Genomic DNA, 25,127 nt, shown 5'->3' on the forward strand with positions numbered 1-25,127 from the left:
TAAGGACAAAGATGCCAAACAGAGAGCAGTACCATGAAAGGGGCTTACTGGAATTTGAGCTCTCATTAAAATCATCTAATTGATGATTTTAAAATGATTTTAAAATCATTTTTTTTTTGCGGTACACGGGCCTCTCACTGCTGTGGCCTCTCGCGTTGCGGAGTACAGGCTCCGGACGCGCAAGCTCAGCGGCCATGGCTCACGGGCCCAGCCGCTCCGTGGCACGTGGGATCCTCCCAGACCGGGGGCACGAACCCGTGTCCCCTGCATCGGCAGGCGGACTCTCAACCACTGTGCCACAAGGGAAGCCCGAGATTATTATTTATTGACTTTTTCCTTTGAAATATCATTGTTTGATCATTGCTATTTGCAGTCTTTCAATTTAGTTTAAAACAACCAATAAATATCAAGAAAACAGCCATTTGCAATGCGTTTCATGAAATCATCCACAAGTTCACAGTCAAAACTGAGTAACAGAGACTAATGTTTCGTCTACAGTTGTTTAGCACCTACCCCATAAACTGCTGGAAAATTTCATTGCTTATTTGAACTCACATAGACCAAACTCTTATACTGGTGAGAGTATGGTAAGTTCCACAAGAGCTTTGGTGAGTATCGAGCATAGCAAGGCGTGTACATGAAAGGAAGGAAGAGGGAGATCTCCTTAAGGAGATACATTTTAAGGAAGTGCATTTTAACTCATCCTGGAAAAATCAGCAGAAGTTTGCTTGAAGGAAAATAATTTGCTGTGGTGTGTATTGAATTGTGTTAACTGTAAAGGGAAAAAGATTCTTGTGAAAAAACATTTTTTCTACTAAGCATGGTCTTCAATCTTTAACATGAAAAACATGTTAGTAGCAGTGTTTCTCTGATTCCCAGAAGTAGCAACTAGTTTTACACTAGGACAGGGTAAAAATCAATAGCAATGGGGGTGAGTGCTGTTATCTGCTAACTGATTGACTTCCTAATCTTACCTTCCTACTTCTCTAAATCAAAGATGCATCCAATCTTTCTGACATGACATACTTTTTGTGGGTTTGGAAATCTATCAAGTTGAAAAACTTCATGGGTCATGCTTGCTACTAGGATTGAAAGAATATTCAATATATCTTTTATAAAATAAAAAAGGATTGTATCTATAAATAACTTGTCTTCTTTCTGAAATAAATTCCAGAGGGATGAGTAAGAATAATTGTTACTTCAGGGATGAGAAACTTTGGGGTAAGGAGGATGGATGGAGGTCTTATACTTTTCTGAGCTATTTAAATTTTATAACCAATGTATGCCTCATATTTAGTTATTATGTTGACAAGTTTTCCTGAGCACTGCATTTGGGCTCATTTTTATAATCCAGTATACATTCATTTAAATTTATTTATGGATATTTAACTGTAAAATAATTATCCCATGTGTCACTTCTTTATATTTATAGGAAAAACTGCTTCAAAATTATCTCATGTGGTTGGTTACTTGATTGTCATTACTATCAGAACTGAAAACTGTGGCCAACTATGGTATTTAATAAAGCCTTAACATACCCAGAAATTTCAGGGTAAAAATGATCAATTAACCTACAAAACATTTTTTAAAAATATTGATAATGGCTTTGACAATATATCAACTTAGTATTCAGAATTATTCAACTCTTTTAGTTGATAAATGCACCCTACATAAGGACACTCAATTAATGAAAACAAATTGAGGTAAGCTATGAAAATACCTTGCCTTTCTTTGTGCAGATTTTTTTTTGGAAACCTCAGAAAAATGAAGTACTATCTCCAAAATATTATCTGCTGAATGTAAACATACAGCTTATCTGATTATCCCTAGCTAGGGGAGAATGAAAGAATACATACTGAGAACACATGTGTGAAGACTTGGTTTTGGTTGCAGAATTGGTTTCTAGAAATGAAATGCAATAGGGAATGACAACAGGTCATTTTAGCCCTGGATTTCTCAGTTATTACATGAAATTGAAGAAATCAGAAAAAAGAACTTTTCTCTCAATCTTAAAAATTGGATTGTACATGTACATCTCATATTTTCTTAAGAGAAAAAGTGGAGTACAAATTCATAGTTCTGCTAGAACTTTGATATAATTTCATTGACCTCTTTGAATTTCCTTGTTTATGAGTGGCTGAAGAAGGAAGAAAAAAAAGTGTTGTTTTTGAGTGCCTGCAATTTAGTCACTATGCCAGGCATCCTTCCTGATAATCCTCTGCCAGCCTGTATGAAGTAAGTATTATTAATTATCCCCATTACTTGTGCGTTAACTGAAGCCCAGAGAGATTTTTTAAATTGCCTAAAGCCATGAAGCTGGTGAAAGTTAGAATTCAGATTTATCCAGATTGATGGAACATGTTTTAAGAGTTAAAGCCAAGGGAATATGGATTTTTGCAACCAAAGATGGTTAAAGTCTGCTGCGGACAGGTAGTTTGGAGGTTGGAGAATGAGGGCCACTTCCTGCTCATTCTGCTCAGTTAGAAATGTGGAATTATATGTGCTTATCATGAATAACAAGAGTCATGAGTTTAATCTGTTTGGCCTTGGAATGAATTCCTTGTAGAAAACTTGATTATTCCTAGTTCTCAAAACCCCTCATCTATATAATTACTTCATCATACTAAAAATTACCTTTATATAGAAAGGAAGGGGAAATTGCTGAGTTTATTACGCAGACAGAGAGATCCAGGGCACATCATTATAAATCAGATTATTCTGCTCAAATGCTAACTTTTCATCAGAACTGCCCCCTGCCCACCACCCCACCACTCACACACGCACACACAGTAAATTTAACTTTAATGCTTGGTTTCCTCACCTTACTAATATATCCCAGCTCTAGTCTGGTGTTGGGACTCCATTTTATTTGGCTCAGACAATAGATGACATATCCTCTCAAGTTTTATTTGTCACTATTCTTAAGCAGCATCTTGATTAGTTAACAGCATTGCTGGAAACTGCCACATTTCCCAAGTTCTCATCTTGCTTTTCAAATACCCGGACATTCGGCCCCATCAACCTGCTGGCAGCCAAACAACCCAACAGACGTCTGTGTTTTTCTTATTATTAACATTATTCTCACATCTGTCTTGATTGACTGTTGATTCATCCAATAGCCTTACTCAGTAGATACAGTCAGCAGATATAACTTTTAGGTATAGTCAGTGTATTCTACATATTCTGTCCACTCTGCAAACTCTAGTGAACTGGAAAAAACTCCTCAACATAATGCAGAGAGATAAGATACCAACTTCAATATAAGGAACTACAAGTGCAAACTATGTGGTGGAGAATGTGGAATTAAGATAATTAGAAAAATCATTTTTAGCTGAGGCATGAAGTCCCATTAAACTGAGACCAAAGGAAACTAGGAATTCACATAAAGACAATTGGAAAAGGGTATGCATTCCAGATGGAAATATTTTATGTGAAAAGACACAGAACAGCAAATCTTATCATGAAAACAGCAGGTACGTTGCCTTGATCAGAAAATAGATGTCAGTGGAGGAATAATGGAAGATAAAGTCAGCTGGAATTAAAGTCTGAGGAGGCCTTGGAATCATGGCCAAAATTGTTCAAGGTCTGTCCTGTCAAAAATATTTGCAGCAAAAGAGTCCCTTGGATAAAGAGCTGTGTTTTAGGAAAATTAATTTGACAACAGTTTGTAGGACAGACCATAGAAAAAGGCATCTATTTTGAAAGTAATATAGTAGTTCAGGCATGATAAAAATCTTATAACATTTTGAGTCCATACTGCCCCACACATATAGCTCTACACTGCCTTCTTAGGCAGAAAACCTGCCAATTTTATTTCTGTACTGATCTTGATATCTAGACAAAGAACTGTAGGAACTCAGGGTATATTTGTTGAATTTTTAAAAATCAGTAAATGAATTTGATGACTTCATTTTATCTATCCCAATGGATCTTTCATGGTTGCCAGTTAGAAGGGTGCTTGGTCTTTTTATCATCCTCCTGTAGACCTCAACTCTCTGCCTCTGTGCTTTTGCTTATGCTGCTTCCCTTGTCTAGAATGATAAACTCTTTTTTATCTACTATAAGATCTTTAAGGAAAATGCATCTTTTTCTGTCCAGTTATAAGCTATTGTCCTTTAAAGCCATAGCTACAGTCTAGCAATTATTTATTTTCTTAATGTTGAACTCTAGCTGTGTGCCAGACCTGAGATGTTAATTTCTCAAAGAACAAGTCTGTATAACCCACTTTAATGTGCTCCTAATTTCTTCACTGGGTAGGTGCATAATAAGCATCAAGTGAATGATTTGGATTGACTGATGATCTCTCCACTTTGCTCCTTTAAAGACAGCATCAGATGGTGAGATAAACAGTGCTAATATTAGGAGAAGGTTAATGATGGTATACTCCCAAGGATGAGTATGAGGACCAATTCCTCATTCATTAATAGTGTGCATTCACTAATTAATTAGTGAATGTGCATTCATTAATAGTGTGAAATGAGGTGAATTGTAAGCAGCAAAATATTTGTTGAGGATGAGAAATTATGTAGGTTAGCCACTGTTAGAGAGGATTCTAAGTACCTACTGAAAATAATTTGGAAACCTAGTGACAGATCCATTTGAACATGAACAAAAGCATGACATGGAAAGAAATCATTGACTCATATGTGCTGATGGATTTACAATTAGCTATGGTTGCTTAGAAAAGTAATTCTTAATATCATCACACATAAAGTCAGAAAGAGCACTCGATGTAGATTGTTAAAAGAGAAATGAAGAATTACATAAAAATATGTAATACTAGAGTGCATAGTTTTCTTTAAGATTTTTTAAAAAGTTAAGTCCCTCTCAAAAGATAGCAAAAATTGCAATTTTCATTCCAAGATACTGTAAGGAGTGGAAGACAAGATGTTACACAAAGGAAGAATTTAAATGGTATTTAACCAGCTAGGATATCAAGAAGCAGTGCTTGGCCAGAACAATAGAGAACCTGAGATTTAACTCCTTGAAATAAAAGTTCATAAAACATGCCGTGCCAGTGCTTGAGGTGGTTAAATAATCTCCACTATGAAACATATGTATTTGGTATATAAACTAACTTCTGAAATGGGGTGGCTCTTTGATCCAAGGTCAGAGATAAAACCTTATAAAATGTATTCAAACTTGGACAGTTTGTTTTCTGGCACTGATAAATATTATCTCCTCTTTACAAGCACTAATTATAAATTGATTAGGACCTTCTTCTTCATAGTACAAATAATTCTTGGGAAGTTGACTTTTATTAGTCACAAGAATCTTGTAGTAAAGTATTTCATACAAACTCCAACAGACACTTCTTGAATCCCAGCATGTGTTTATTATGAAATTCATGAAAAGATTAATAATATTTAGTTATACTATTATAAAGACTACTAGTAGAAGGGTTGGGGATGGAAGGTACATCTGAAACAAGTGATTTCAATACACACTTTACAGTATGCTCAAGGAGATGTGGAGGAACAGGAGGGACCCAGGGTGGTAGGTCAACTCAGTTGGAGGACTACAACATTTTTCTTCAAATCCTAGCTGACCTCTCTAGGAGAGAGGCTCATGATAGCCAGCAACATACTTCCAAGTAAGTGAAGGCCTAAATGACAAATTGAGCATAGAAATTTAGAGCTAGAATACATAATTAAGGTCAAAAGACCTTATAGGGACCTAGCAATACCAAACAAAATATTCTTGGATTTATTATTCTGACAAGTAGTTATTGTGAGTTTTTTTAATTTAGGCTTCATTTTATATTACTTCTTTTCTTTAATATAAAATATTATATTCTCAGAACTTTATTTGTAGATCAAAAACTACCAACCTAATTACTTCATACTCTATTCCTTTAAATATATGCTGGATCAAAAGTAATTGCTTATCATCTCTTGTTATGATTTGTAAACTTTTTTTTTAACATGGTGAAAGGCCAAGGGACAAGTATTTACAGAATAAGAACATTCATTTCCTTAATTACTATTAAAAACAAGTTTCCTGTCAATTCTTTGAATAGAATAAAGATAAGTTACTTAAATTAATTTTAAGCATTACATTGCATAATTGAGAAGAAAACCAGTTTTTTCTCGAAACAGCTTTTATTATGATTGGATTGTTAGTCATATGGCTAAATTCTTCAGGGAAAATTTTTGACTTATTTATTCAACAGTATTTATAGAACACTTGTTATGTGCCAGGCATTTTTCTAGACGTTTGATACACATTAGGGAACAAAACTCAAAATTTCCTACCTGCATTCTTGTGGAGAGGAACCAAACAACATAACTAAGTCAGTTACATGATGTTTTAGAAGATCATAAGTTCTGTAGAAAATAATAGTGCAAAATAAAGGGGTTGATAGGTCTGAATGAGGAGATGGAAGGGTGGTCCATGCTGGTGTTTGTGGAGAACTTTCCTTGTGGAGGAGGCAACCACTGCAGACGTCCTGAAGGTGGAATCTGCCTTTTGTGTCCCAACCACAGCAAGGAAGTCAGTGTAGGTGTAGCAGAGAGAACCAGGTGGAGAATGCTAGGAGAAAAATCAGAGAGGTAGTAGGACCCAAACCACTTTTGGCTTTTACTCTGAGTAACATGCAAAGCCACCAGAGAGTTTTTAATCAGAGGACTGCCATGATCTAACTTGTTTTGAAAGGATTACTCTGTTGTTTTGGGTATAAACATTGAAGGAGGCCAAAGGATAGAAGCAGAAAGAACACTATGGAGGCTGTAATCCAGGCCAGAAGTGATGTTGGTTCAGACCAAGGAGATGGTAGTTAATGATGGATACATATATCTATACCCTGACTGGATTCAGGATATACTTTGAAGATAGAACAAATGGACTATGACACATTAGCTTGGGCATATGAGTAAGAAAAGAGGAGTCAAGAATGACTGCATGTTTTGGCCTGAGCATCTGGAAAGATAAAATTGATAAACATGAGGCTGTGAATGGAGTGAGTTTGGGTGCCAAAAACAGGAGATATGGAACTGTTTAAGGATTTTGTTAGAAATCATAGTGGAAAAATTGAGTAAGCAACCAGATAATAACTCTGGAATTCTGGAGAGAATCTGCGAAACATACGTAAACTTGGAGTCCACATAGAGATGGTGTTCAAAGCCAGGAGATGATATCATCAGAGAGGTGAGTGTAGATAAGAAAGAGAAAACCAGAGATGAATCCCAGAAGTACTCCAATATTAAGACATCAGGAACAGCATTGTAGACTGAGAAGTCGAGACTAGTAAAGAAGGAAAACCAGGAGGGTATAACCTGAAAGCCAAGTGAAGAGAGTATGTAAACAATCAGGAGTGATTAACTGTCAGGTGACTATTGTAAGGTCAAGTGGGGTGAGGACCATGGATTGACCGCTGAGTTTAGCAATGTCGGGGAGACATTATTGACATTTTCAAGAGCTATCATGTCAGAATTGGTATGTGAAAAACTAGTTAGAGTGAGTTTATATAGAATGGGAGAAGATAAATTGGACAGTGGATGTACTATCCTCAACTCTTTCAAGGAGTTTTGCTTCAAATGTGCTAGAGAAACAGCAGTACAGAGAGAGGAAGTAGAGTGAATGGAAGGTTCCTATAAGATAGCAGAAATAACAGTATCCTCTTGTGCTGATGGTAATAATACATCAAAGAGGCAGAATTAATAATGCAGGAAGCAAAGAGGAGTAGTCTTGAAGGTGACATGAGAGAAAATGGGATTTAATATACAAGTGGAGGGATTGGCTTTAGATAATAGCATGGGTAATTAATCATATCAGAAAGGTAAAATATATGGATACAGATGCTGATAACAGGGTTGATGAGGTGGAAGATTTCTGCTCTTTGCTTCAACCTCATTAGTGAAATAGGAAGTAAGGTCATTAATTGAGATTGGGAATGAGGAAGGTGTTAGAGGTTTGAAGAAAGGTGAGAAGGTGTGAAATAGTCTTGTGATTCTAGCAGATTGAGAGGGAGAATGGTTTGTTGTTCAGTGTTAGGGTTTAATGAGGAATGTGGTCATGAATTTAAAATGGAACATTGCGAGTTCTTTTATGTTCCTCTCGAGTTGTATTCACTTGCACAGGTACAGGTATAGAAATGATGGAAAGTTGAATTCAACCAGGACTGTGGTTTTGCCCTGCAACTAAGAAGGTAGAGAGCAACAAGAGAATTGGGAATGTATGTGTGAGAGTAGCTCTATTGATTAACAATGGAAATGAAACTGGATAAAGAGGGAAAAGTGACATCAAGGAACTAGGGATTATGAAATAGTGATAGAATCAATGTATTGGAGGTTCTTGTGAGTTGGAAAAGTTATTTGAATTTGAGTATAAGAGGGTGTGAGCTGGAAAGAGGTGTTGCTCAGAGAGAAGCATATGTGAAATTGGGGTTGTGGAGAGTTTGCAGCTAATAATAATGACGAAATCTGGCTATGCACATGGTAGTAACTGAGGTAAATACAGAACATCATTAGAGGAGAGAAATTAAAAGAACCTAGAGGCCAAGTAGTTGGAAGAAACTTGTTCACTGCTAGAAATCGAAGCAAAAACATTGTCAAAGAGAGTTAGTGAACCAAGTGATTAAAATCACTTTAAAGGGAGTGATTTGAGTATTAGTAAATGACTAACAATAAGTGGTAATGGGGATATGATCTGTTGACTTGAGTTTTAGAGCCTGGAGTGGTGTATTCAGGGAGAATGATGTGAATGTGGTAATGAAGGACAAGAGGAATGGAAAACTTCACTTCTAGGACCAATGGAACAAGGATTATCGCAAAAATATCAACCACCACATGAGAGGGGCACAGAGCAAACAGTGTCCTTGGGGAAGAATCAGGCTTCTACTAAGCAATAATGTGAGAAGAACATTTAAAGAAGAGATTAAAGATATAGAGGATTGTGCTGACATCAGACAATGAATTAATTTCAAAACTTCCTTGTGGTATATTATACAACTTAGTCTGCCTTCATATATGTAGTGCCCTGCATGGTATATGCTCAGATATTTTTGTGCTGAATGAGTCACTCTTGTCATTGTTTCAAATTGAATGGAAAAAATAGGAAACAAATAAAGATGAAAACTTTGTTTACCAGAAAATTAATTTAGTCTTATTATTTGAGCCTCCTTAGCTATAAAACAGGGTTACAACTTTTAATATATGGTGATAGTTTCCTATATAAATATTATTAATATTAAAACAAAGAGAGATGAACTCCTTGTAAATATATTGAATAAACAAATAAAACACAAATAAAACACACCTCTTATTTCTCAAGCAGTACCTAAGATAAATTTAATAGTTAGTAAAGACACTGCAAGTAAAAGTAGGAGGATATAGGTTTCCCACTTAAGGAAGAAAGAACTGCTGCAGCTGAGAAGTGAGAGTCAGAGGGAATCTGTTGTCCAGGGTGATAGACCAGGACATGCTCACACAAGAATGACTTTGTGCCAACTCTGTATCCCCAAACAGGAAACCTAGATTTGAGATTGTCAGAACCAGAGAGTTCATTATGGCATTTGCCCTTCAGCTCCATGTGTACTAAACTCTAATGATAATTATTAGCAGTATGAAAAATGGTAGGTTTCAAAGTTATCTGTAATATCTCATTTGACCTTCACAACTATGAAAGGACGGTTTTATGGATGAGGAAAGTACACATCAAAAAAGTGAAGTGACTTGCCCAAAGTTGCTGTTACTCCATAGGGAGGCTGGGACCAAACTATAGTCTGATTTCAGTCCAGCATTTTTTAAATCTCATCTCAGTGTAATGCTCTTCAAGCGCTTTCTCCTGGGTAGTGTGGAAAACTTGGCATGGTTTCCAGTGAGATTCCAGGACTCTACTCACACATTAACCAAAGCAGCTCTGTCCGTACGTGTTGAACTTCTGGTCTCTGATTTTGTTTGAAAGAAAGGATCTGTTGGTGAAAAAAATACTTGAAAATTACCATATTAATACATTTTATTCCTATGGCATAATATTGACTATATCTAGTAGTTACTCTCAGATGTTTCAGGTAGGGTGGGAAAAGTTTTTCCTTCTCCATCTGGAAGAGTACTTATGAGGTGCCTTCCTAGGTTTGAAGGGTAAGAGTGGGGTCAGTAACAGTCAAATGGCCTGTACTTTAATTGGTTGGTATTTGTGTGAGACTAAATAGACACTTACCACTTTCATTCCAAAAGAGAAAAAAAAATTCAAGAAGATAAAGAGGATCTGTGTTGTCATGGCAATAGTTTAACATTGTAATAATTAAAGCTTCTCTTAACTGACTAGCTAAACTGTGACTTAAAACATGAACTATTTACTCTATAATTAGGGCACTGGCTTACTAGAACAAAAATGTTACTGCTTTTTGATTCTTGTTAGAAGGGGCTTTACAGCTGCCCATTTAGATTCAGTGGCATAAGAAATAAATTATTGAATTTTTAGGGAGAGGATAGAAGCTTAAATTTTACTATGTTGAAAAGCATTAGGGAGGTGAAATTATGGATCAATTTATTTAAAAAAAGGAATTAATTTCTTGGGGGCTTTTTGCTCACACAAAAAAAAATAATTTAAAATTGTTGCATAAGTGAAAGTGATTTTGGCAGAAATATTAGATTGTTTAGTAAAATATTCTAAATCTCTCAAGAATATTTAATGTATTAACTGGATTATACTAGACCTCTTTAATAATTCACAACGACACATACTACCTGGTATTCCTTTCTAAATTCTTATTATTTCTTAAATGCTCCCTGATGGTTCCCTGACCCTAATTTAAGCCCTGATCTTGTATATCTGGAATAGATTCAGGATCAAAATACATTTCATAGCATGTTCAATGCATTAAAATGGGATCAATCTGAGGATCAATCTGGGGAAACAGATCACTTCAAGCTTTAAGTAACTTAGTAAAGACTTTTACATATATACTCACTTAGGTACTGAAACTAAAATATTGGGTCTTAAATTCAGTATAGTTTTAATTAGGAGCTTATTCCCTCATCTGAGATAAAGTTATCCTAGTTTGTTTCTTTATATAGAGATAATTTTTCAATTATGATCAAGTGGAAAAAGGTATAACAACAAGCATAAAGGATTTTGAAGTAAGTGCTGGAGAGACATTGAATTTAAGAGAGAGATGAAAGAAGGAAAGCCAAGCTGAAGGCTCCTGTAGAAAGCAAAGTATGAGATGATGAGGATATGGACCAAATAGCAATGGAAATAGAGTAGAATGGACAATTATATGAGATATCTCAAAGCAAAAAATCAACAGGACTTAGAAAATTAAGCAAATCCCATGAAATAAAGGAAAAGTGATTCAAACAAGCATAATGCAGGATTCCAAGCATAAGTGACTGACAAAAATTTTAGAGCTATTGTCAGAGATTGTGGAAGAGTGAACTGGTTTGAAAGCAAAATAGAGAAAATAATTAGTTTGCTTCAGTTTGGGGCAAAATTAGGACATTTGTTTAGAAGTCCCCCTTCGAGACAAAGAGATATGGAACTAGGATTTTGTCTATCTGAGATATATCTAGGGAATCACCAGATTAAAGGTAGTAATTATAGCCCCAAAACTGATTATTAGTCTGATGGAGTGATTGAGAAGAGAAAAGAACAAAAGACCTGGAACCAGACCTTGAGGAAACACATAAGTTGACATAGCTCACGCTAGAAATCATGGAGAAACTATGAGAAGCAGATCTTAATGCAAGTCACATTTATGAGCCATTAGTAAGCTGATATACCTAATGTTCTGGAAATGTTGGAGAGATAAATAGTAACAGTGAGTATAGGAAATTCAGTTTGAATTTTAAGAACTATTATTTAGCCCCAAACTCTAAAATTCTACAGTCTTTTAATCCTTAAGAGTTTCTGAAGCCCACTCCATGTTGAAAAAAGGAAAATGTACTCATTTTTTTCTGTCATAACTATATATTCTTTTGAAAAATACACATTCATCTAGTTATCTTAAGTATTAGAAATAACACAGCATAAGAATATGTGGACTTATGTTTTTTAATATTGTCATCACTAAAATGGGAAATTCATAAGACCAAAATATCCAGATGAAAAGAAATCAGCCATCTGAATGATCTGTTTACATAATGTTTACACCTAGATACACCCAGGTAACATTTTGTAGAATATTGAACTTTTTTGGTAATCATCTTTCTTTACAATTGTGTTTAAAAGTTTTGTGCTTATTATGGTACATAAAGATACCAAAAGCTCATAAAAATGTACATAATGTGTGTTTTAGGTGTTTCTATAATTCTAGGAGAGTTTTTCTTTGAATTTTGCATTCCTGGTTTTTCAAAAGTAACTCGTGTGTGTGTTTGTGTGTGTGTGTGTGTGTGTGTATCCATCTGTTTATTGCTGTAGATATAATGCTCCCATTATCCTGGGTGTGGGGTAGAGTTTATATGCCACTGTATATAACATTATCATCAAAATGATCTACTTAAACGATTTTGTGTGTATGTGTGTGTGTACAGACACAATTCCTTCAGAAGACACCTACCAAGGCAAATGCAGGTTTCCAGTGTTGATTTTGGCATGGGCACAGAACCCATTTTACAAAGAGGAGAAACAACAACCAGCATTGGGAGAATAAAACCAGAGCTCTACAAACAGAAATCAGTTGACTCTGAGGGCAACAAGAAAGAAGATGTCAAGACCTGTGGGAAGCTTAACTTCACCCTCCAGTATGATTATGAAAATGAACTTCTAGTTGTTAAAATTATCAAAGCCTTAGATCTCCCTGCTAAAGACTTCACAGGAACTTCTGACCCTTACGTGAAGATGTATCTTCTTCCAGATAGGAAAAAGAAATTTCAGACCCGTGTGCACAGAAAAACTTTAAATCCTGTGTTTGATGAAACTTTTCAGTTTCCTGTAGCATATGATCAACTAAGCAACCGAAAACTACATTTCGGTGTGTATGATTTTGACAGATTTTCTAGACATGACATGATTGGGGAAGTGATTTTTGATAATTTGTTTGAAGCCTCTGATCTCTCCAGGGAAGCCACAGTATGGAAAGATATTCATTGTGCTACCACAGTAAGTTATAATTCCACCAATGTATTCCTTTTTATTTGACCTGCAGTGATATATAAAACTAATTTTTACCCACATTAGTTCTACAAATTAGGGAATTTATGTCCTAAAGACCTGCAAACAGAGTATGTGATTACATACATACATAATAATTCAGACACTTAACACTAGGTAACATTAGTGATTGTATAAATAAAATAATCTTTTCCTTCAACATCTAACCTTTGTTTCTACACTTCCTGTTTGGGGAAATTCATTACTTCACTGTATTGGACATTTCTGGTAATTTGCCAAAAATAGTAGGCTTTTTCTCTTGTAAAATATTTATCTGTAACCTATTATCAGCACTCAATTTCCTCATAGTTATTATTGACTTTCATTATTTAAGATGATTTTGTTCCTCAGATTAAACCTAAAACATACTTTGATGCCACTGGAAACTCCTCGATTTGGTCTAAAACAGTCCATTCCTTCAGATTTTGTGGAATTGATAAGATTATAGCATTTGAAATGCTGAATGATCAGGAAGTAATTGTTTACATTAGAACTTTTCCTTTTCATTACAAAATGCTTTTTCTGATTATAAAATAATTTAATACTGAAAATTTTAGAAACAGGGTAAAAAACATAAAATTAAATAATCCATAACGCCATGAATTATATGTAAAAACTTAGCATATTTCTTTCTACTTTTTTTTCTATGAATGTTTTAAAATAATTAAGATCAAACCAAGTTTAAATTTTTTCACACTCACTTTTTTTGTTCTATATATGTTTTAGTACATGATGTTTAAATATATGATCCATTTTCCTAACCATTCTTTTATTGTTGGACATTTGAATTAGGCATAAATTTTGTTAGACTAAAAATTTGTTGCATTCTCTATACATAAATCCCTTTTTTTTTTTGCTATCCAGAAGTATTTATTCTTTTTTTTTTTTTTAAACATCTTTATTGGGGTATAATTGCTTTACAATGGTGTGTTAGTTTCTGCTTTACAACAAAGTGAACCAGCCACACATATACATATGTTCCCATATGTCTTCCCTCTTACGTCTCCCTCCCTCCCACTCTCCCCATCCCACCCTTCCAGGCTGTCACAAAGCACCGAGCTAATATCCCTGTGCCTTGCGGCTGCTTCCCCCCAGCTATCTACCTTACTACGTTTGTTAGTGTGTATATGTCCATGACTCTCTCTCGCCCTGTCAAAACTCACCCTTCCCCCTCCCCATATCCTTAAGTCCGTTCTCCAGTAGGTCTGCATCTTTATTCCTATCTTACCCCTAGGTTCTTCATGACATTTTTTTCCCTTAAATTCCATATATATGTGTTAGCATATGGTATTTGTCTTTTTCTTTCTGACTTACTTCACTCTGTATGACAGATTCTAGGTCTATCCATCTCATTACAAATAGCTCAATTTCATTTCTTTTTAAGGCTGAGTAATATTCCATTGTGTATATGTGCCACATCTTCTTTATCCATTCATCCGATGATGGGCGCTTAGGTTGTTTCCATGTCCTGGCTATTGTAAATAGAGCTGCAATGAACATTTTGGTACATGACTCTCTTTGAATTTTGGTTTTCTCAGGGTATATGCCAAGTAGTGGGATTGCTGGGTCATATGGTAATTCTATTTGTAGTTCATAAATCTCTTTTTTATTCAAGATTATTTGTCCAGAATAGAATTGGAGAAACACAATTAGGGAACTGGTCTCTTTAGAGGTTAGATTGCTAAATTTTTTTCATTTATTAGTTTTTAAATAAAGGCATTTAATTTTTTACTACCAGGTTGTCTTAACATCTTTTGTCTAAGTTTTACCACAAATTATAAACTAGAAATGTTGAAGTTTTGGACAGTGACAGGGATTATTTAAAAAATAAGAAAACTTTTTAAAATTCAAAATAGCTCCTTTTGTATTTTCCCCTTATTAATGTTTTACTAAGTACAACCAGTATTTAGGTTATTAAATTTTCATTATTGGGTTTTTATTTCAGTCTCCACTGTGATAATCTATTAGGGAACAAACTGGATTATATTTCAAAGGCACATTGGGGCTCTTTTGATTTCATTTTTTTTTCACTTTATTACTTATATTCCTACAGGGATAAAAGTGGTGAAGAGTGAATTTTACTGTTTTAAATATATGACACCTTCTGTAGAATTCTACAAATGCAGATAATAATTAATTATTAGGTTATTTCTCTTGATTCGCCAATCTTATATTAGTCCTTTTATTCATTCAACAAATATTTGCTGATTGCCTACTCTGTGTTTGATGTACTGTAAGTACTAGGGATGCAACAAACATTACCATAAAAAACTCTTTTGTTCATATATTTGGGTTCAGGTAAGTAACCCCTAAATGAAGTCTAAAAATTTACATAATTTTATAGGTGATTGACAGTGGATTATTTTTTTACATTCATAAGTTTTTGTATTCCATACTGGTCCTTAAAAAACAGTAAGAATCCCTTGTGGAAGCTTCAATTTTTGACTGCTAATAGAACATAAACTGTTTTTTTATGGTAAATATTAATGAATTCTTCAATTTTATTTTCAACTCTCCCATGTGCTTGAAGTATTAATTTTTTATTTCTGCTGTAAAAATTACCACAAATGTAGTGTCTTAAAATAACACAAGTTTATCACCTCATATTTCTGTAGGTTAGAAGTCCAACATAGGTCTTATTGGACTAAAATCAAGGTATTGGCAGGGCTCTGTTCCTTTCTAGAGCCTCTAAGGGTGGTCCATTTCCTTGCCTTTTCCGGATTCTAGCAGTCACGGGCATTCCTTGGTTTAGATTTAGCCCACGTGAGCAATCCAGGATAAGCTTCCCATCTCAAGGTTTATAATCTTAATTACATCTGCAAAGTCCTTTTTGCCATGTAGGTAGCATACTCAGGTCAGGATATTAGGAAGCAGCCATCTTTAGGGATGCCTTTATTCTGCCTACCACAGCATAGACATTTTCATTTCAGTATTCTGGATATGAAAGGAAGTATGCAGATAATAAAATGTATTATTAAATTATTCTAGTCAAATGACGTTTCTCTTTAACTGGAACACTGAGCCACACACTGTTCTAGATACAGTTTATGACTTTTTTGTTGCAAAGATAGTGATGAAACCTAAATTTCTTGACTACGGGACCAAAGTTCACAATATACACTAGCATCATCTTTATGGTTAAAGTAGTATTTAATTAAAACTTCTCTTAAGCTTTTGAAAAATTATTAAACAATTTTATATTCTCAGATTAATAAAAATGAAAAAAATAATGTGAGTTGAAATTTGCTTAAGAAACTGTCTTTGCCTACTCACACATCTTTAATTTTAAGTAATTTCACACAGAAATTATAGAATGTTCTAGAAAGGAGAAAGGAAAGAAAGTAATGTAGTCATATGCCCTCACTAAATACTTGTTGAATCAATAACTTAGCATATTTGCATATAAGGCCAAGTGAAAGAATGTATGTTAGTACAAATCTCCCAGAAGAAAAAAAGAACAGTGCAATGATGTACCTTTTGATATGCTTGGTTATATTTGTTGACATTAACTACTGTCTGTAGGCAAAAATTATTCAGTGTGTAGCACAATTTCATATGTAAAATAAACCAGAAATATTTTAAATTTATTGTTAAAAATCCTAAATGGTTGAAACAAGAGGCACGTATCATGTATTTATAATTTTATTACCAATAAATTATTTCTATGCAAGAGGGGTTAATATTTTTATCAGGAATTAGCAGTTTTTTAAAAAATTTCAGGTTGAATGAAAAGAAAACAATAAAGGCGTGTCTTTATTCTGTGCAAAAAATTAGTTTTCACTTTAGAGCTATATATTACAAATATGGCAAGCCAGTCAGCTCTTCAACTAACATAAATATCTTCAACATAGGGAAAAATCACATTGGAGGACAGTGTGTACCCTATGCCTCTACTTCTGTAATGGGAAAGAGAAATATATATTCATATTCAGTTATATATACAAAAAAAAGTTCTATATGAGGAGACACAAGAATTTAATAATAGTTGCTAACCTATTGGCAAAAATAGTAGAAGCTGGATGAATATGGAGAAGGAATGATTTGCAACATATTCCTTTATATACATTTTAAGCTTAAACTATGCGAGAATAATGTTATTCAGATTTTAATTAACATTTTTTCAAAAAGTTCTGTATAATAACGACTAATGTATTTTGAATATATAAATGTAGTTTTCTTATACACACTCAAGAATCCATTGAAAGTTTACATAGATAAGGAAAAGCTTTCCTTCTTATGAACAGAACCACTTCATTTTGCATATTTATTTATTTACTCATCTATTCAAATAACATTTTTTTCAGCACCAACTATGTTCTAGACACTTAGGAATTCTCAAGGGAGGAAGTTGTGTGTGTGTGTGTGTGTGTGTGTGTGTGTGTGTGTGTAACCACATTGACCTGGTTTATAGCTATAAAATGCTTGAATCTATTATCTTCTAACTAAGGGTCTATCAAATATTATTTTTTTGAATATTTCTGTTTTGTAAAGTTCATTTATACTATTTTTTAGATCCCACTTATCAGTGAAAGCATATAATATTTGTCTTTCTCTGTATGACTTACTTCATTTGGTATGACAATCTCTTTATTTCATTCTTTATTATGGCTATTATTCCTATTTCACTATATGTGTATATATGTGTATGTGTATATCTATCTATATATATATATATATATCACATCTTCTTTATGCATTCATCTGTCGATGGATATTTAGGTTGCTTCCATGTCTTGGCTGTTGTAAATAGTGCCACTACAAACATTGAGGTGCATGTATCTCTTCAAATTAGAGCTTTCCTCTTTTCTGGATTATGCCCAGGAGTGAGATTGCTGGATCATATGGTGCCTCTATTTTTAGTTTTTTAAGGAAACTCCATACTGTTTTCCATAGTGGCTGCACCAATTTACATTCCCACCAACAGTGTAGGAGGATTCCCTTTTCTCCACACCTTAGCCAGCATTTGTTTGTAGACATTTTAATAATGGCCATTCTGACTGATGTGACATGATACCTCATTGTAGTTTTGATTTGCATTTCTCTGATAATTAGCGATATTGAGCATCTTTTCACATGCCTATTGTCTTCTTTTTTTTTTTAATCTTTATTGGAGTATAATTGCTTTACAATGGTGTGTTAGTTTCTGCTTTACAACAAAATGAATCAGTTATACATATACATATGTTCCCATAGCTCTTCCCTCTTGCATCTCCCTCCCTCCCACCCTCCCTATCCCACCCCTCCAGGCGGTCACAAAGCACCGAGCTGATCTCCCTGTGCTATGCGGCTGCTTCCCACTACCTATCTACCTTATGTTTGGTAGTGTATATATGTCCATGCCTCTCTCTTGCTTTGTCACAGCTCACCCTTCCCCCTCCCCATATGCTCAAGTCCATTCTCTAGTAGGTCTGTGTCTTTATTCCTGTTTTACCTCTAGGTTCTTCATGACATTTTTTTCCCTTAAATTCCATATATATGCGTTAGCATACGGTATTTGTCTCTCTCTTTCTGACTTACTTCACTCTGTATGACAGACTCTAGGTCTATCCACCTCATTACAAATAGCTCAATTTCATCTCTTTTTATGGCTGAGTAATATTCCATTGTATATATATGCCACATCTTCTTTATCCATTCATCCGATGATGGACACTTAGGTTGTTTCCATCTCTGGGCTATTGTAGATAGAGCTGCAGTGAGCATTTTGGTACATGACTCTTTTTGAATTATGGTTTTCTCAGGGTATATGTCCAGTAGTGGGATTGCTGGGTCATATGGTAGTTCTATTTGTAGTTTTTTAAGGAACCTCCATACTGCTCTCCATAGTGGAGAACATGCCTATTGTCTTCTTTGTATATCTTCTTTGGAGAAATGTCTATTTAGGTCTCCTGCCCATTTTTTGAGTGGGTTTTTGTTTTTGTTTTTGAGTTGTATGAGCTGTTTGTATATTTTGGAAATTAAGCCCTTGTCAGTTGCATCTTTGCAAATATTTTCTCCCAGTACGTAGGTTGTCTTTTCATTTTGTTTATAGTTTCCTTTGCTGTGCAAAAGCTTATAAGTTTGCTTAGGTCCCATTTGTTTATTTTTGCTTTTATTTCTATTGCATTGGGAGACTGACCTAAGAAAACATTGCTACAACTTATGTCAGAGAATGTTTTGCCTATGTTCTTTTCTAGGAGTTTTATGGTGTCATGTCTTATATTTAAGTCTTTGAGCCATTTTGAGTTCATTTTTGTGTATGATGTGGGGGAGTGTTCTAATTTCACTGATTTACATGGGGTTGTCCAGCTTTCCTAATACCATTTGCTGAAGAGACTGTCTTTTCTCCACTGTATATTCTTGCCTCCTTTGTTGAAGATTGACTGTAGGCATGTGGGTTTATTTCTGGCTGTCTATTCTGTTCCATTGATCTTTGTCTTTTTTTGTGTGCCAATACCATGCTGTTCTGATTACTGTAGCTTTGTAGTATTGTCTGAAGTCTGGAAGGGTTATGCCTCCAGCTTTGTTATTTTTCCTCAACATTGCTTTGGAAATTCTAGGTCTTTTGTGGTTCCATATAAATTTTGCGGTTATTTGTCCCTCCCTTCTGGCAACCACCAGTTTGTTCTTTGTGAGTATATTTCTGTTTTGTTGTGTTTGTTTTGTTTTTTAGATTCCACATATGAGTGAAATTACATGGTATTTGTATTTCTCTTTCTGATTTATTTCACTTAGCATAATACCCTCAAGTTCTATCCATATTATTGCAAATGACAAGATTTTATTCTTTTTCTATGACTGAGTAGTATTCCATTGTATACATATATACCACATCTTCTTTATCCATTTATCTATCAATGAAAACAGGTGGCTTCCATATCTTGGCTACTGTAAATAATGCTGCAATGAACATAGAGTTGCATATATATTTTCAAAAGAGTGTTTTTGTTTTCTTCAGATAAATACCCAGTAGTGTAATTGCTGGCCCATATGGTAGTTCTATTTTTTCATTTTTTAAAGGAACCTCCACACTGTTTTCTATAGTGGTTGCACCAAGTTACAATTTCCACCAGCATTGTATTCTCTTTTCTTCACGTCCTCACCAAAAATTTTTTTCTTGTCTTTCGATAATTGCCATTCTGACAGGTGTGAGGTGGTATCTCATTGTGGTTTTTGACTTGCATTTCCCTAACGATTAGTGATTTTGAACATCTTTACATGTGTTTATTGGCCATCAGTATGTTTTCGTTTGAAAAATGTCTATTCATATCCTCTTCCCAATTTTTAATCAGGTTGTTTGCTTTTTCAATGTTGAGTTGTATGAGTTTTTGTATATTTTGGCTATTAACCCCTTTTAATATATATGATTTGCAGATATCTTCTCCCACTCAGTAGGCAGCCTTTTTGTTTTGTTGATAGTTTCCTTCCCTGTGCAAAAGCTTTTTTAGTTTGATCTAGTCCCATTGGTTTAATTATGCTTTTGGTTTCCTTGCCTGAGGAGACACATCCAAAAAAATATTGCTAAACCAATATCAAAGAAGTTACTGCCTGTTTTCTTCTAGGACTTGTATGGTTTTGTTTCTTACATTTAGGTCTTTAATCCATTTGGAGTTTATTTCTTTATATGGTGTGATCACCATATAAAGAATCAATTTGATTCTTTTGAATGTAGCTGTCCAGGTTTCCAACAACATTTATTGAAGAAGCTTTATCTCATTGTATTTTCTTGCCTCCTTTGATGTAGATTAATTGCCTAGCTAAGTGTGAGTTCATTTCTGAACTCTCTATTCTGTTCCATTGATTTTTTTTTGTGCCAGCACCATACAGTTTTGATTACTGTAGCTTTGTAGAATAGTTTGAAGTCAGGGAGCATGATACCTCCAGCTTTGTTCTTCTTTCCCAAAATTGCTTTGGCTATTCAAGGTTTTTTGTGGTTCCATAAAAATTTTAGTGTTATTAGTCCTAGTTCTGTAAAAAATGCCATTGGTATTTTCATAGGTATTGCACTGAGTCTGTAGATTGCTTTGGGTAGTATGGACATTTTAATTGTATTGATTCATCCAATTCATGAACACAGTATATTTTTCCATTTATTTGTATTGTCTTCAATTTCTTTCCTCAAAGTCTTGGAGTTTTCAGAGTAAAGATCTTTCACCTTCTTGGTTAAATTTATTCCTAGATATTTTATCCTTTTGATGCAGTTTTAAATAGGATGCTTTTCTTTTAGTCCTCTTTCTGACAGTTTGTTATTAGTGTATAAAATGCAACAGATTTCTGTATATTAGGGTTTTTTTTGCGGTACATGGGTCTCTCACTCTTGTGGCCTCTCCCATTGCGGAGCACAGGCTCTGGACACGCAGGCTCAGTTGCCATGGCTCATGGACCCAGCCGCTCCGTGGCATGTGGGATCTTCCTGGACCAGGGCACGAACCCGTTTCCCCTGCATTGGCAGGCGGACTCTCAACCACTGTGCCACAGGGAAGCCCCTGTATATTAGATTTTTATTCTTCAACATTACTGAATTCTTTTATTAGTCCTACTACTTTTTTGGTGGAGTCTTTGACATTATATATAGTGTCAGGTCATCTGAAAACAGTGACAGTTTTACTTCTTCCTTTCCAATTTGGATGACTTTTATTTCTTTTTCTTGACTAATTATTGTGGCTAGAAGTTCCAGTACTATGCTGCATAAAAGTGGCAAGAAAGGGCATCTTTGTCTTGTTCCTGATCTTAAAGCAAATGCTTTCAACTTTTCACCATTGAGTATGATATTAGCTATGGGTTTATCATATATGGCCTTTAGTATGTTGAGGTATACTCCTTCTAGGCCCACTTTGATGAGAGTTTTTGTCATAAATTAATTTTGAATTTTATCAAATGGTTTTTCAGCATCTATTGAAATGATCATATGATTTTTATCCTTTGTTTTGTTAATATGGTGTATCACATTGATTAATTTGTGTATATTGTACCTTCCTTGCATCCCTGGAATGAATCCAACTTGATCATTCTCTATCTTTAACTTTTTCCATTTTAATTATAATATGCCTTGGTGTGGATATCTTGTTTGGGACTGTCAGTGCTTCCTATACCTGGATGTGCACAGGTTAGGGAAGTTTTCAACCATTATTTCTTCAAATACATTTTCCGTCTCTTTGTCTGTCTCTCCTTTTTCTGGGAACTCTGTAAATGTTATAATGCTTAATTTTTATCCTAGAGGTAAGGTCCCCTAAACTCTCCTCATTTAAAAAAGAAAATCCTTTCTTCTATTTGCTGTTTTGATTGGGTGATTTTACTATTCTATCTTTTATATTGCTTGTTTTTCTTTGTCATATAATCTGCTGTTGATTTCCTCTAGTGTATTTTTATTTCATTTATTGTACTCTTCATTTCTGATTGATTCATTATTATATTTTCTAAGTCTTTGTGAAGTTATCACTGAATTTTCCCATTCTTTTCCTGAGTTGGGTGGACATTCTTGTGACTGTTTCTATGAACTCTTTCAGTTAAATTACTTGTTCCCATTTCATCAGGGTTTTTTCTGGGGTTTTATTTTGTTCTTTTGTTTAGAACATATTCTTCTGTCTCCTCATTTTGTTTGACTTTAGTTTTTGTTTCTATGAATTAGGCAAAACAGCTAATTCTCTACAGTCTTGATGGAGTTGCCTGTGTGTCTGAATCTCCTGTGTATATTGCTTGTGCCTAGTGGCTTTGATAGGCTGGCTGGAGTGGGAGCAGTCCAGGCCAAGTGTGGTTTCTGGGTAGTGCTGTGCCTGTGGCCACTTTGGTGGGGCACTGAAGCTGGTTCAGGTCAGTCTGGAGGGCAGTACTTTGGGAGTGCTACACTGGATGTCACCTTGGCAGGATGGCTGGTGCTGGTGCTGGAGTGGGTATGGGCTGGGAGGAGTCCCAGAGGGACTCAAACAATGGTGAGTCCCTGGTACCTCTGACCCCAGAGAGGGGTCCAGTAGTGCCCTGCTCATTTGGCAGAATCTCTAGGATTAGTAAATGGATTTTCTTCTCATATAGTTTAGATGCTCTTTAAACGGCCATTTTTTTCACGGTATCCCAGAACAGGTGAGTATGTGCCTGGGCCCCTCAGCAATATCCCTCCCTACTGCAGGTTACTGCAATGAGGGTGTGGGTCCCACAGATACCATGTCTCTGTCTTTCCTACCCATTTCTATATGGTCTTTCTATGTGCAGTAGCTGTTCAATCAGTCCTCAGGTCTTCTGGAGGAAATACTGTATATGTAAAGTGTAGATTCAGTATGTCTGTGGGAGAAGGTGAGCTTAGGATCTTCTTATCCTGCCATTTTGCCCTTCACCCCAACACCTACTCAACATTTTTTTTTTTTTTTTTTTTTTTGCGGTACACGGGCCTCTCACTGTTGTGGCCTCTCCCATTGTGGAGCACAGGCTCCAGACCCGCAGGCTCAGTGGCCATGGCTCACAGGCCCAGCCACTCCACGGCATGTGGGATCTTCCCGGACCGTGGCCTGAACCCGCGTCCCCTGCATCGGCAGGTGGATCCCCAACCACTGCGCCACCAGGGAAGCCCCTACTCAACTTTTAACAACAGACTGTTAAAAGGGACTTTGTCTCACAAATATTTTGTTTTCAATAAATCACCAAAGCCTAAGTTCTTTAGTGACTAGACTTCACTTCCTCTTAACTACAGTCAGAGACAGAGACAGAGAAAGACAGAGAGAGATAGAGGCCCATGAATGGTAGACAAGCTACATGGCAATTGCACTCTTTACATTTAGAACAATGTAGGAACTTAAATTGGAAATTATGTAGATGCTATGAATATAGGCAAAAAAAATCATCTTGCTTTTTAAACAACCTCAAATATTATGATTCAAAATTTAACTTTTAGATATGCATTAACTTTGAATTTTTGTTTTGTGCAGCAGAATGCTGTAATGAATATTACAGGAATGTAATACTTAAACTGCTAATAAAAGGCTAATATAATCATTGTTGTGGATTCTGGAACAAACTGACCATGGCTTTGCATCCTTGCTGTGTCATTTATCTGTATGTCTCTGAGCAAGTTACTAGATCTCTCTAAGTCTTAATTATCTTATCTGCAAAATGGGGATAATGAGAAGGTGAACCATAGTTTGTTTAATAGACTAAATAGGTGCCTAGCATAGAGCCAGACGTTTGCAAATGCTCAGTATACATTACCAGCCAAGAAGTATAAACAGAATGATATCACTGGAATATGATTTTGGTTGTTGTAGTTGACATATTAAACAGGAAAGAAGATCTTGGTGCTAAAAATGGCTATGTCCTATTATAATAGTGAAGATAGTTTTAGGTGGTATGCTTTTCTATTTAGGTTGGAAAGTTTTGTGTGAGAGATAATTTAAATCTGTTTAGTTACTATATGCTCTGATTCAGTGAGTAGATACTATTTCTTCTTTTATGATATATATACTCACACTGATACCTAGCATGCCCCTCATCTCCCACCTGACTTGACTCTTCCTTTCCCACTGTGCATGTCTCCTCCTCTTTTTCCCCTCACCAACCTCTGCATGCACTTATAAAGTGTATCTTATGAAACCTCAAGATTTAATGACACTGGTTATCTTCCGTATGTTCCTTTCCAATATTCTTCACCCTGTTTGGTGCCTTAAGTGGCTGGCCTATTTGTCTGCAAACTCTGCTCTCTGAGTTCTGGCAAGAGCTGTTAGGACAGAAGGAGAATGACATTTGGATATGTATTCTCTTTAGCTCTTTCTCTGAGAGATTGCCTCAGGATGGCTATGTCCTTTATCTGAGGGTACCGTTCCTCTCAAATTAGGCTATTCTTATTACCACTTCTTTCTGAATTCAGGTAAGTGTCCCCACCCCCTTGCCCTTTCAGACGTAGGGGTCATTACCACCTCTACTCTTACCCGCACCGGGGCACCACACCATCTCTTGTGGTTTCCATACTTCCTGCTCACATCACTGTAGATGGGGCCATCATTAAGCCCTCTGGAATTACTCTAATTTGTGTGTGTCGTTTGTTTCTTCTTGTATCCTTGAATGATACCACA

General features: G+C 35.4%; 1 protein-coding gene across 1 annotated transcript in view; it reads left to right on the forward strand.

The window, feature by feature from the left end:
- The window catches only part of SYT10 (synaptotagmin 10), a 77,670-nt gene that overhangs the window by 23,242 nt on the left and 29,301 nt on the right, over positions 1-25,127 (forward strand). The window contains exon 3 of the mRNA XM_065887257.1: positions 12,474-13,041. Within this exon, the coding sequence (XP_065743329.1) occupies positions 12,474-13,041 (568 nt within the window). The remainder of the gene's footprint in view (positions 1-12,473; positions 13,042-25,127) is intronic.

Source organism: Phocoena phocoena, chromosome 11 (assembly GCF_963924675.1).
Source record: "Phocoena phocoena chromosome 11, mPhoPho1.1, whole genome shotgun sequence".
Classification (NCBI taxonomy): domain Eukaryota; kingdom Metazoa; phylum Chordata; class Mammalia; order Artiodactyla; family Phocoenidae; genus Phocoena; species Phocoena phocoena.